At 43.0% G+C, this 14874-nt stretch overlaps 1 protein-coding gene across 1 annotated transcript in view; it reads right to left on the bottom strand.

Moving 5' to 3' along the window:
• Nucleotides 1–14874, bottom strand: part of LOC118600331 (LIM zinc-binding domain-containing Nebulette-like) — a 207628-nt gene that overhangs the window by 94411 nt on the left and 98343 nt on the right. The window contains 1 exon segment of the mRNA XM_036228148.1: nt 145–229. Coding sequence (XP_036084041.1) covers nt 145–229 — 85 coding nt within the window.

Below are 14874 nucleotides of genomic sequence, written 5' to 3'. Positions count from 1 at the left end.
CGCGCCCACCCAGGCCTGCCCGCCGTCTCCACGCCGGCTGGGGACCCGGCAGGAACAGCATGATGACAGGAGCTCAGAGGAGCGGCCGGCCTTGCGAATGGCATTCAGTGCCCATGCAACAAAAACAGGCCTTCTAGAAATTACCTGACTCTGCAATTCACTTTGCTGCTTCAGGCGAAGATTCTCGGGGGTATCCGCCACCGTCGTGAAGGACTGCTTTGGGTAGTGTCTGTGGAGAAATTTTTTTTAAAGAATAGAATTAAAACATTACGATATCGAACAAGGCTTTCACACCGAAAGTTTCCTCACTCCCTTCTGTCACAATGGAAGGAGGCGTTTTTCCTCTGAGCCAAGGTCATCTGTCTATCATCATTCTGGATCCCGCCCCCTTCCTCATTCTCATGACGGTCTATCCCCCGGTCATTCCCACCTTCACCCCAAATTCCAACCTCAGCTTCTCCACTCTCTCAGCTACTTCCCGTCAGCCCGCAGGCACGCTTAGCCTCTCCTGCCTCTCGCTGTCCCTCCCCACACACCATTCTAGCATGTGGCAGCTAGAATCTAGTCCCTCCGTTAGCCACACATTCTTAGAAAGAGGCCTAACTCACTGTCCCTGCTCATCTCTTCATCTCTCTCTCCTCAACTTTATGCATTCTGTCTTCCGGCTTCTGTTTCCGGAAGTTCCTCTGGTCGAAATTGTAATGACTTCCTGTGGCCACACCCGGAGGACATCTTTGGTCTTCCTCTTGCGTAGCCTTCTCTCCATCTTGAAATGCCCTTTTTTGGTTTCCCTGCCACCAAGCACTCCCGACCTGGCTTTTCCATCTCTAGCTCTCCCTTCTCTCTGCTGCGGGCTCCTCTCTGTTGAGCTCATTCATTCTCACGTGAGGCTTTGGGCGAGCCCTCTATAAATGCTAATTAACCCCAAGCCTGTATCGCTAGCCCAGTGTCCTCTCCTGAAGGTCAGATCCACTGGCATTTCCACGTACGTGTATCTCATACCCACCACGAAATCGACCAGTCTGAAACTCAAGTGTCCTTCATGCCGCCCTGCTCCCCAAACAAGGATGCCTGTAGTCATACTCTCATTTATTAGTGCCCAATTGCCTACACCAGAAACCTGGGAATAACCTTGACTCCTCACATATCCAATCAATCGATCTATCTCCTAAATACAGCTCCATCACATTTACTTCTCTACATCTCCACTGCATTTTGTTTCATTATAGACCATACTTATTTTTCAGGTAACTATAACACCTGGCGGTCTTGCCCGTCCAGTCTGAATTGCCAAAACAAAGGTTCTCAAATCCCAATCTGAGTAAACCTTTCGATGGCTTCCCATTGATCAGAGAATAAAGCCCAGCCTGCCCCCTTCCCCCACGATCAGCCCTCTGCAGGCTTCTCGCCCACACTCCATGCTCTGGCCGTGGAGTTCACCCGTCTCCTCCCCCATGCTCTGTTCCCCTGGCCGGAAACACTCATCCCTCTCGACACACTTCTCTGGCTGACTCCTCTTTATCTCTCAGGTCTCGCCTCGGATGTCACTTTCTTCAGGAAGCCTTCCTGCTCTCTCAGATGTGCCCTGGGATGCACTTCCCTCCCCGTGATCATCCTTATCGTCTCCATCTGTACGCTCCTGCTGACATGTCTCTGTCTCACGGCACGAGGAAAGTTCTGTGGCAGCAAGAACAGGCCGCCCTGTCCTATGTCAGAGCACACTCAGCACCTACCAGTGTCTGGCTCGTAGTATGACTTCAATAAATAGTTGTGAGAAGAAGAGAAGAAGGAGGGAGGGAGGGAAGGAAGATAGGAGAGAGGAGACGCAGCAACCGGTCAGAGCCTAAGAGCTCGGGGCAGGCTACAGTGAAGCTTCGCTGTGTCACATCACGCATGGTCACACGTGCGCAAACACGCGGGCATTTGCTGCCGTGTATGGGTGAGGGCACAGACGCCGATTCACGGCCGGCTGCCTCCTCCCCGTGCCCGGGAGGCACTGAGGGGACATTTCTAGCTGCTGCAACTCTGTCACCACGAAAGCTGTGGAACTCAGAGCTGTTCCTCAAAGAGTCTCCTCCCTGGTGAACGCCCACCCTGTGTCTCATGGTGCGCTTTCTTGGGAGCCCACTGTGCCTCACTGCTTCAAACTCTGCTCACTCTGTAGAAGGTTCTTTTCGGCATCCCTGTTCCTGGAAGGCTGAGGCAGTAATCTCATGTCGACACAGATAAACTCTAAACAAGCTACCAAAGGACGCTAGCACTTCTGAAGTAAGGATTAAACATATTTTGTAGCCCTGTGGAGTCAAATTCGTGGTGGGAAAACATTCATTAATGCCTCGTTTTCCCTGCATTCTTCAGCAATTAAATTGTCCCACATAAGTCAAGTTTCCAGATAACTGAAGTTAAAACCCTATAACCTACCAGATGCATTTTTAACTATTTTAATTAACATCCTTCGAAAACCTTGACAAAATTTTCCTGGCTTCTTAGCGTGTACACACATCTAATTTAAATTTTATCGTGATTGCTTAGGGCATCCTAATAGATATTGTCAGATCATGGCACAGGAAGTCGTGCTTTTCCAGCCCAAGAGGACAGGGATGGCCTAGTTGGACGTGATAACAGAGAGACAGCAAGGGGCCCTTTCTCACACTCCGCTCTCTGCCTTCCACAGTTTTCTCTTCTGGCTTCCTCCTTCCAACCCAGACTGAGATACGAGATAGTCGAGTTTGTTTTGAATGCTGGTAAAAACTAGAGTTATTGATTCAAGCGAGGAAGCCGTAGAAGGCAAGGTCTCCCCTTCCCTTTATCCCGAAGTCACAGCCTCTACATCGGCCACACCCATTGGGGCCACTTCTGAGCTGTGCTCCTGACACATGAGGCTGGACAGACAACGTCAGTGTGTCCTGTAAGATTTACAAGTCAGTCTTGGAAAGTTGAATAGTGCTGGACTTTAATATGTAGCAATTACATATGGCTCTACTTTAAAGCGAAAGTAATAGCACTTTTTTTTTTTTCCAGAATACATTCTGTAAAGTTAAGTTTCACAGAGATTTTCAGGGGACCATGATGTTTAATTTAAAATTTTTATATATGCCTTTTAACTGCTTTAAACACCGTAATAAAAATCTGCTCTCAAATGTGTTACAGAATTAGTCCATTGAAACCCTACTGTACTAACTTACACATTAACTCAGTTTGGGGGCAGCCTTTGAGGGGGAAAACCTTCTCCTGCCATTTATGTTTAATTAAAAGCTCTGCTTAATTTTTAAACAGAGATGGAAACGTGAACTGGTGGGGGAGGGGGGACGGGAGTATACGACCTGCAGCTACTCGCCTGTGAATACATGAATTTCCTCCACGCCAGCTAAAAATACTTCTATTTTTCTAAGAAAACTTAACTTGCCACCTGTGCCTCTCATTCTGAAGTTTCATTTCATGAAATAATCTCACCATTTACTTTACAACAAGAAAAGGTAATAGATTTGAACTGATAAAATACATGCATATAAATAAAACACTTCATATATGTTAGATCTTGGCATCTCATACTAAATCCTATTTGGAACAAAGGTTATGCTGGAAAAAAAAACAATTTTTAAGTTTCTGGGTTTTTTTTTTTTTTCCCCAAAGACATAATCTGCTGCCCTGGTGGCCAAAACAGCAAAGCTACTAACATGCCGTGCAATTATATCAAGCACTATAAACAGATGCCAATGTTTCGTACTTTTTCCAATATCCTTTTCAATTCTAAAACGTAATGATTTTCTAATAGTGAGGTCATCTATATCTAACACAACATCTCTAAAGAGGCTTAACAGGAAGAAATTCTCCCAAGTTCTGATCGAAGAGAAAAAGTTTAACTTTAGTGTCAATAATCGAAATAATAAAGTCTGAGTGGGAAGAAGCAATTCACATCTGAAACCACCAGGAATCATGAGTACTGTAACAGATGAAAACCGGAGGCTTTGGAGATCCAAGTTACCTTCAGAGCTAGCAAAATTCAAGAGAATGAAACCGTGGCGGCAAAAATGCCTGACAAACAAGAGATTGTGGAACAGTCTCATGAATCGGAAACATAAGACTCAGAAGAAGTGAGTGTAATTTCAGAAACGGCAGCACGCGCCGCATTCACTTAAATAATCACAGTAGCTGGAGAAACCTAATTAATTGTGCCGAACTTGACATATCTGAAAATCCTGGATTTCTCACTATCACGTCCGTGCAGTAATTTCCATCTAGCCAATCCAAATGAACACTCTAACGCCATAGTGTCAACTGCCGCTCACCCATCACCCCGCCTGCAAAAGAAAACCAGACACAGAACAAACTGTAAGATCACAGACACTGAGAAGCAAAGCATGTTAAAAGTAACTGATGCTACTCTACGGTTCATTCTAGCTCTGTCCGAATATTGTAGGAGGTCTTCCTAAAATAGATATCTTGAATAGAAATCTTAAGAAAATAAGATTTCTTCACCAGGCCTCAATGAAGGACGTTTCTCATTCTTTAAAGAACACAGCGCAGAAGGCAAGGAGACAAGAGAAATGGATGTTAAAAGGGAACCAGGAAAAACATTTTAAAAGCGTGTACCAAAGAAGAGGTGGGTGAGTTGGTACATGAACAAATTTCCTGGAAAATGGTGGCAATACGACATGCACCCCATTGGGAACTGACGGAAAGAGCTGAAGAATATCGTGAAATGTTTAAGCATCATAAATAGAAGTCTCTTCGCTGAAGTGTGCAGAAATTGGATGAAGTGTGTGTATCAAGACTAGGCTGACAGCTGCAGCAGATCCAGATTGCCATGAAATGCCACGTTCAAGATAAACAGAGAAAGAATCAAGATAATAACAGAAGACTGCATCTGAAATAGCTTAAGTTAGGTCGCAGAAAGAACACGTCCGATCTTTTTTTTAACTCCATGAAATTCGGTTGATAAGAATGTAGGAAAGTCATATGCAAATCAGTAGCCTACAGCTGGGCAGAGTTAAGACAGCAGTGTAAGCAAGTGGCAACCTCCCCAGAGACAGGAATGAGAAACGCTATTGGACGAGAGCGAGAACCCAAGATCTTTCGCTTTTTATCCAGAGCCTGGTGGTCACGACAGCACTGGAGCCTGAGTTTGAACCCGGCTCTTCTATCTACTAGCTGTGTGTCTTTGGGCAGGTTTCTTAACCTCTCTGGCCTCAATTTCCTCATCTGTAATAGCAATGTAATGATAGCACTTCTTAGGCTTATTCCAAAAGCATTTCAAACAATGTCTGGTTCATAGTAGGCACTCAATAAAGTATCTATTATTAATAACAATAATACTATTATTAGTATTACTACTACTTTGACGACTACTTTCTCTTTGCTCTACGGCAAAATGACTTAACCTCTGTCTCATTGCCTTCATCTCTACGAGGAGGATAAAATACCCCTAGTTCTCTCACGAAGTTGCAGCTAAAACCATATTAAAGAGCTTTATTAACAGAAACTACTGTGAATGTGAGATATTATTAAACCATTTAAACATATGAAACTCAGAGTTTTATGAATTTATTTATTGTAAATCCCGTGTTAATAGTGTGGTTTTCAACCACCTTCCCTGGAGGACATTTGGGAATAGGCAATGTCTGGGGACATCTTTGGTTGCCACATGGGAGGGGAAAGGGGGAGAGAGGCAGGTGTTATGGGCATCTAGTGGGTGGAGATGCCCATACATCCCACAACACACAGGACAAACCCCCGCACTCACCCCAACAAAGACGTCAATAGCACTGAGGTCAAGAAAGCCTAAATGATAGACACGAATCTCTAAAGTTAGAGGAGGCCATAAATTCTAAGACTGCTCGCTCTTTCTGGCCAATCTCTAATCTTTGTTTTCATTCTCATCTCCTGACAAAGCCAAATGGCCCACCGCCTCCCCCTAATCCTTTATCATGCTGTAATTCAATCGCCCCTATCTGAATCTTCTCTCTCACAAGCCCTTAATTCTCCCCTTTCCAGTTTTTTGTTTATCTGATCACTATTACAGCTCCTCTCGAACTAGAAAATCTGAGAGCAGAACTCAGGTGCCAAAAGAAGTTGTTAGTGTATCATCATTTCTTTATGGGCGGTGTACAGAATCGAGTTCACAGAGCAGGCCTGGATGTTGGATTTGAAAGGCCAGCGTACAAGGCTGTCCCTTGGCTGGCGTCCAAGAGCCTGGATTTAGGGAGAGTTTCACCCCTGTTAACTGATGAGACCGGCACACTATGCCTGAGCTGTTTGTACACACGACGTGGTTCACGTGAAATATTTGCCTTTTTCTGGGGGTCTGGAATTTGGGTACCTGCCAGGCAGAAGGTGCCTCTGTGAACAGCCCCCAGTAAAGATCCTGGAAACTGAGTTTCTAACCAGCTCCGTTGGTCGGCCACATTTGGCACACACTGTCACAACTCGATGCTGGGGGACTTCAGCGTGTCCCGTGCGCCTCTTCTGGGAGGGGACTCTGGAAGCTTGCTCCCGGTGTTCTCCGGACTTCGCACCAGGCACCTTTTCCCTTTGCTGATTTTGCTCTGTGTCCTTCTGACACAATAAATCACAGCCGTGCGTATGGCTGACTCTATGCAGAGTCCTATGAGACCCCCTAGGGAGTCATCAAATCTGGGGGTGGCCTTCGGGACTTCCGACAAAGGCCTCTGTGCGCCCCTTCATGCATGGAGGATGTGTATTAACATTTTAAATACGTTATCTACTTTTTATGAAAATGCAACTTTATCTCTTAAGAACATTCAGATGGCAAGAGTTCAGACCTCGCGTTATTAAAGTGGCTTTTCGGCTGTGTCTTTCTGAGTGCGCTGAGGGCCCTATGACTGCTCTCAACCGCCTTTTTGTCTAATTTAACCACGGAAGTGTTTTCATCTGAGGGCCAAGGTCATAATTGTATTGGATGGTGGGTCAATGACAGATTTAAACATAATTTTAAGCACTTCTCCCATTTTGTGGCAATGATGATTATTTCATATCATTCAAAATTATCTTTAAAAACTGAAAAATAAAACATTTTTAAAAAAACAGACCCTGAGAGAGATTACCACAACCAAGATCCTCTATGAAGTTTTTTATAAATAACGCACTTCGGCAAGAAAGAAAATTATTCCAGAAATACAAGCTTAAATGCAAAAAGGAATGATAAGCAACTAATATGGTAAGTGTCTGTGCACACACACACACACACACACACACACTCATGTGCACACACCTATACACTGTGTGGAATAATAACAATGTCTACCATCTGGGATGTTTTTAAAAACAAAGTTAAAACACTGGACAGTGAGATGGGAAGGTAGTATGAAAATTAAAGTATTCTAAAGTCATTCTATTCTTCATGAGAAAGGTTAGGATATTATTTTATACTTTGCTTAAATTTAGACTTTGATAAAATTTTAAGGGTAACTGCAAAGAATGGAAATATACATAAATTCAAATACTATAGAAGGAAAAACTCAAATTTTTTAAAAGAGCCAAATTCCAACTCGATACAATAAAAAAAAAAAGAAAGAAAGAAAACAGTAAGAGAAAAAGAAGCAAAGAATAAATAGAACAAATAGAAATTTAACAGTTGGACGAAACAATTCAATAACCACAAAAATGTAAATGGGTTAAATTTGCCAGCTAGAAGGGTAATATTGTCGTACTTTATTAAAGCAGCTATATTAAAATGAGACAAGTATGGTTATAAAAGAAAGACATTATTAAAGATAGATACACTAGATAATCAAGGTTCACTTCGCCACAAACAAGTATCATCCTATGTGTGTAAATGTACGTCTGAAAAAATTTTTTTACATGTATGTAGTGTATATGTATGTGTATGTGTGTAGTATATGTGTGTGTGCACGTGCATGTGTGTAGTATGTGTGTATAGTATATGTGTGTGTACATGTATGTGTGTAGTAGTGTGTGTAGTATATGTGTGTGTGCATGTGTGTAGTATGTGTGTGCACATGTATGTGTGTACGTGCATGTGTGTAGTATGTGTGTATGTACACACACATTTATACATATGCATAAAAGCAGAATGCCAACATGTGCCATATAGAATGGGAGCAGAATAACCAAAGGAAAGGAAAACTCTCTCTGCTGTGACACTGACATGCATGGCCTCCCCCCCATCTGAGGGAGCTTCCCCGAGGACGCCTGCATCTGAGTCCAGATGCAGTGGTAGTGCGAAAAGGCAGCAGCATGAAACCAGGGCTGGGGCAGAGAGGCAGGGAGGAGGGGGCGAGAGAAAGAAAGGCTATGACCCAGACTGCGACCGACCATTGCATGCTGGACGTGAGACACAACCACTATCACTACAAGGACCTCCCAGAAGAAAAAGTGTTGGCGGGAGGGGCCCAAGGGGCCCTGCGTCTGCACAAAGGTTTCCAACGCGAAGGCACAACAGGAACAGAGCCTGGAGACACACAATCCAGGCCTCGCTATGAGACTGGACCAAACCACACACGCCCGTGAAGGGATGGAGGACCCGAGGGATGGATGAGACGGAGCAGCTTCAGACAGAAGTCTGGGCAGGTGCATTTACGTAGCTGTCACGCTGCGTTCTCCCCAAAACTCAAAGGCTGACAGATTTGTTTAAGCGAGACCCCCTTCGATGCCCAGGAAATCTGAACGGACGCCAGCTCGGATTGCCCTTTGTAAACGCTTTTGCTGCCTGAGCTCGCTTTGCCAGACACATCGGGGAGCTCCTCCCGGCCACGTCCTGTCCCACACGGAACCCGCATCTCAGAGGACTGACCACCTAAGCCAAGCGCTGGGCTGTCATCACTCGGTTCTCCGAGGGCCAAGCCTGGGCGCCCACCTTCCTAGTCATCATTCAGATTTCATCCCCCCAAAAGATTATCTACCTTAAAAGTCACAATCATTGTACTGGGAAGATTTTTCATTGGTTTAAGAGCCGTAAATGAAAATGGCATCGCATACGGGAAAAGAAGAAAACCTGGAGGGTTTTTTTCCCTCGAATGAAAGTTCTTAGGAAATTTCACGATTATTAACAAATTTGCAAAAAATAATCCTGCTTTGGTGATCTCTTCAGGCATGTAAAATTGTATACATTAAGAAATTCTCTTATGAAACCTTTAGGACTCAGATGCTGAGCAAATGAGTAAATTCTACATTATTTCTACGGATATTCCAGCTTGAGTGCTACCAGTTAACAGGTGGAGGCATTTTAAGATGACATCTCTGTTACATGTTGGACTCCAGCTGGGCGTTTTCTCCCTGCTGGAACCCTGTAAGTAAAAAGTTGTCAGTGGACCCTCAGCGCTAGTCGACATCGGCCAAAGATATCATATCCTAATGCTCACGATTTTCCTTGGGTGTCAAGGGCTTCTTTCACTATCTGACTACGTCACTGCGGTGCTGTCTATTCACGAATGTCCTCCCACAGCCATCCTCTCGTTCTTCGTTCCGTCACTAACCACCTTCCCCGTCGCACCTCCGTACACAACTCGCACAGAGTGTGCTGGCTGCAAAACATCAATTTTTATGATGAAAGGGGAAAAAGAGACGGTGAATTAGAGAAAGTAAATGGGGGGGGGGGGGCGGGCGCTTTTCAGAGAGGAGGCTTATGAAAGCTGCCGGTAGATCACATAAAGGCGCAAAATGGATTATGATAATGCGCACAGGCCACACAGGCCCCAGCTGAAAGGAAGGACAGATGCCAACGCTCGCTCTCTGAAGGGCAGTCAATACCGCGTCTAACAATTTACCAAATTCTCTTTCTGGCTGGAAGGGTCAAGCGACGTGCCACCTTTTGATTTACTCCCGCGGCAGGACTTCATTGTAACTTCCCCGTGTGTTTACAAAAGACGGGCATTATCAAAGAGATTACACGGTAAACCTGACCCACCGCACTAGGAAGTGCTTCTCGGCTGTTCGAACGTGTCACCTAGATTTTGAATTACCGTGTCAAAGGTGAGACATTAATACACACACACACACGCGCGCACACACACACACACACACACACACACACACACACACACCTAGATGTTGTTTAAGAACAGGATAAGCCGGGGAGACTATTCCCTAGGCCATTGCCTATACTGACCATAGGAATGTAGAAACGGAAGTACGCACGGCTGAGCAGCCCTGTGATTTGTGCCCAGGACACCAAATGGCACTGTGATTGTGGCCCAGGGGAACACATGCAGATTTGGGACTCAAGTATCTAAGACATCACTATAGTCTGAAATACATTAAAAGCAAAGTCTGTAAGAAAACAGAAAATTAGAACACTTTGAAAGAGCACATTATATTTCCTTTGTCGAAAAAAGAATAAATATAGCATCTACCGTAAATGCTCACTATCAATAAAAATAAGTATTTAAACCCTAAAGAAAGGGGGGAAGCATAAAATAATCCCATTTTTAAGAAAAGCTCTATGCAAAATTAAGGAATGGCACCTTACACTCAGGGGCGTATTTTCCTTAAAAATTGTATAGCCTCACAGACAAATGTATCACTGAACAACAAGTCAAATAAATTGCGGGAAACTGATAATGAATTATAACAGGGACAGCCACCGCTGGCGTAATGGTCTATACTTAGCCCGTGTGTGACCTCCCGTGCTCAGGACAGACGACTCTAATCACACCACTTTCTCTGGAGGGTCCAGAAAGACCCACCGTTCTCCTCGACATTCTTCTTGGTGACCACTGCCAAACATCCTGGACTACAGGCTCCATTTCTCTGCCATCTATCGATTCCACCTATTTGACGATGTGCAAATCAGTTGTTTCTTAACGTTTCAGGCTATACAAAGAACTACAAGGACCTAAAATCTAATTACCCACCGGCCTGCACTATGCAATTAGAGAAATTTTCTTATGGAGAGGGGGAACTCTTCAAAACACTTCACTTTGTTCAGTCCCAAACTATGTATGTTAAATTCATTTCATGTGTTGCAGAATAGGCAGACTGAGGGAAAACTGAGGAAATTATACCAGAATTGGCATCTTTCGCGTCAGCATTGTTTAAGAAAATGAGAAGTAAATGTTGCCCACAACATCGCCAACTGTCCCTGCCTGTCTCCCTCGCCTCTTCGGAACGACTCACTAGGCAAGTCACATTCCCTTCCTATGGCCCACAAAGCAGAACCTAACCACAAAATGGATCAACTCTTCTTTAAATGTACTTTTTTTTCCTGGCTATTTATTATATAACTAAACCAAAGCCCAATCGATCATTAGACTTCTGCTGCGTTCAGCGACTTGGATCAGGAGAAGGACGTGCAGGTTTAAACCTTTATCATCACAGGTTAATGACAGAGGAAGAAAAGACAGATTTTGTGAAAGCTCTGAACGAAGGGCCATATTTTTACAGAGACGTAATGATCACTTTCGAAATTGTAACTTCAATATGTTTGACTCATGTTGCCTCAATATTGTTGACTCAAAGGGCAAACCAACCACCTCCTACCTATCTAGACTATTTGGCTTCTTTTTCAGTCATAAAAGTAGACAAGACAGCCAACGTCCCCCCACCAATTGCAAGAAAGAAAAAAACAAAGATGTAAAGATGAGGGAGAGAGAGTGTGTGTGCATAAGAGAGCATGGCAAACCCTGGAAGAGACAGATGACTCATGCACGAGCCCTCTGAACACGTTCGAGTGGATATCACATCCACTACTTTCAATACTACGACATAATCAAGTTACATCAACAATACGAGAACAAACTGCTAAGGAAATAAAGGGAAATCGGAAACACCAAAGAGCTACTAGAAAATTAAAGACTGGAAATATACTTGCTGAAATCAGTGGCTCACGGAAGCTGGGGGCGGGGATCAAGCTGACTGCAAAGGGGAAACAGGAGTGAAGTTTTTGGAGTGACGGAAGTGTTTGTTCTGTATGTTGATGGCGGTGGTGGTCACTTGACTGTAGGCCTCTGTCAAAACTCTTAGGCCCACACTCCAAAAAGAGTGAATTTAACTCTACGTAAAATTCAAAACGCGAATTTAAAAATATACGGTTGTTGAAATAAAACGGCCAACAGGGAGATGGAATAACGAGGTGAACAGGCCCACTGGTTTTCTTCAAAATAAACTGGAGAGGAAAAAAACTCAAAGAGATAGACAATATGAGAGAAAAGCTGAGAAATCTGTAAACTAATCCATTTAATAGGAGGTTCAAACAAGGGAATAAAAGAGCCACTTACAGCTTCAGCTCTAAAGGGAAAACTGAGTGCCCAGCAGAACGAGCAAAAAAATCTCTCTCAGACATACTCCAGTGAGATTTCAGAATTCTACAAATAAAGAAAATCTGCAGAAAGCTTCTGGGGAGAGAGGGGAAAGCAGTTTGCCCAGAGAGATACGAAAGCATCGGCCTTCTCATCAGCAAAACCATGCCTTTGAAATCTGAGGGGAACATAGTTTTATACCCTATCAAACTCTGAGGACAAAAAAAAAAAAAAGACATTTTTCAGTCAAGTAGACTCAAATTTATAACCAATGCACCCTCTATTTTAGAAATACTACTATAAAGCAACTGAAGTGTCCGACGATAGGTGATTGGATAAAGAAGCTGTGGTACATATACACAATGGAATATTACTCAGCCATAAGAAGAGATGAAATACTGCCATTTGCAACAACATGGATGGGCCTTGAAATAATCATATCAAGCGAAATAAGCCAGACAGAAAAATTTGAAAATCACAATATCACTTATATGTGGGATATAAACCTAAAAGCAACAAATGAACAAGACAAACAAACAGAGACTCATGGACATGGACTATAGACTAGTGGTTACCAGAGGGTAGTGGGGAGAGGGGTGGTAGATGGGGGGGAAAAAATTTAAATCATTTCTTCAATTTAATTAATTAATTAATTAATATGTTTTTCCATGTTAACAAAAAATTTAAATATGCCAAATTCAGCGGCAGCTGAGAATGATCTAAAAACAGTGTTTTTCAAACTCTGACTAGAACCCACTGTAAGAAATGCATCTTACCCCACAGCTCATGACACACACGTATATACAACAGAAGTTTCAAAACAACACCTACACCTGTTTTATGTGATGTCTTCTAACGTTTTCTACTTTTTTCTAGTGTATTCCTTTCTTATTTTCTAATGCTGGTCTCGACCCACTAAATCAATGTTCTGACTCAGTAATGGGTCCAATGCCACAATTTGAAAAACGCAGCACTAACAGAAGCAAAGCCAATAAAATGAATGAATGAATGAATGAATGAATATAAAAACTTAAGGAGCCACTGGACCTGGACCCATGGGATCTGGTGACTGGCAGAGGTGTAATGGCATAGGATTATGGGGCTGGAAAATATTTTTGAAATACCAACTTTTTTTTGTTTTCCCAGTACTTCCCCTCCCATCTCGCCAACCTCTCACTCACTCTTTCTTCCTTTCAGAGTTCACAGATAAAAGGGAAGAAAGCAGGAATGGCCAGCTAGCCTCTGCTTTGTACTTCCTGAAGCCTGAAAACCAACCGAGGAGACCGCAGATTGTGCTGGGTGGCCCTTGAAGGAAAAACATCGCAGAGAAAGTGCTCTTAAGAGAATACCGTCAGATGAGAAAGGAAGGGGAATAAAGAGACTAAAGGAGACTGCGTCCCCTCGGCCAGGCTCAGAGCCTCAAGTCCAGCCCCGACAGGCGGTGGCTTCCAGCGCCTGGACCGCGGTCCATACAGTGTCCCAAGGTGCACTCTGAGAAGGACACAGAACCACTAGAAATGAAAAGACCATGGACAAAAAAAAAAAAAAAAAACAAGGGACATCTCAAAGGTGACCTGTGTGGGTCTGGGCTTGACAACCAGACAGAAAGACCAAGACAGTGGGGTCCTCCAAGGTACTGGCAGCCACGCGAAACCCCCAATAATTCAGCCACAATCCCAGTGAAGAGCAGATGGAGTCCAATGTGCACTTATATTAAACTTTCATCTCCCCACTGGAATGAGGGCTTACTAGATAGGAACTGAGTTGTCATAGGAAAACGCAATGCCAGGCCACGTTAGGACTGAGACGACAATTACACTTCCTTCTGAATGGACCAAACCACACACACAGTTCTCCCATGAAGATCATCGCATACGCTATACCTCCAGTGCTGTTTTTATAAGATTTGGTTTTGGAGGATCGATTTATAAACAAAACACAGAAAACTTAACTGTAAGTACTGCATAAATGTAAATATTATAAATATATACCTTTTAATTGCTAAAATAGTGAATATTGATAAAAACAAAAGCTTTCTCTCAATAATTTTTAAGAGTTTAAAGGAATCCTGAAATGGAAAAATACTGAGAACTAACTGATTTAAAGCACTGTTAGTGAAATTTTTTCTGTGACTAAAGTCACAAACATTCTTAATCAACGAAATTATTTACCAGACTGAAGTAAAAGTAACACATTAAAGAACTCTGGTTTTAGACTAGATTTTTCTTACTCCTGAGATCCAGAAAATTCGGATAAGGAAAATAATTTGAATGTTTTGCTTTTAAAAAATCTTTTAAGGATTTTTTTTGTCAGGATTTTCAGATCCTAAATCAGTAAGATTCAATTTAATGAGGTGGTACTTAACAATAATCTAAAAAGATTTTAGTGGTTAATAGTAAATGATTTAGATTTTAATTATCTTACTTGTTATTATTTAATTTTTCAACAACTAATTTTCCCTCTTAACCCAAACCCCACGACCTCCACTGCAGCCTTTATATTCAGTTTATACTGAGTTGTCTTTTTTGGACTCTGAATAAATAACCTGCCAGTTTCACTCTAAAGCTACAGATGCTTCCGGTATCAAAAGCTTATTTACAAAGATATCCTGGCATCAATCCTGCAATAGCTCTGTGAAGACAGAATAAAGGTGCCAAAG

The sequence above is a fragment of the Rousettus aegyptiacus genome, unplaced genomic scaffold, assembly GCF_014176215.1.
Source record: "Rousettus aegyptiacus isolate mRouAeg1 unplaced genomic scaffold, mRouAeg1.p scaffold_m13_p_10, whole genome shotgun sequence".
NCBI classification, from domain to species: Eukaryota; Metazoa; Chordata; class Mammalia; order Chiroptera; family Pteropodidae; genus Rousettus; species Rousettus aegyptiacus.
This window is presented reverse-complemented; position numbering and strand designations above follow the sequence as displayed.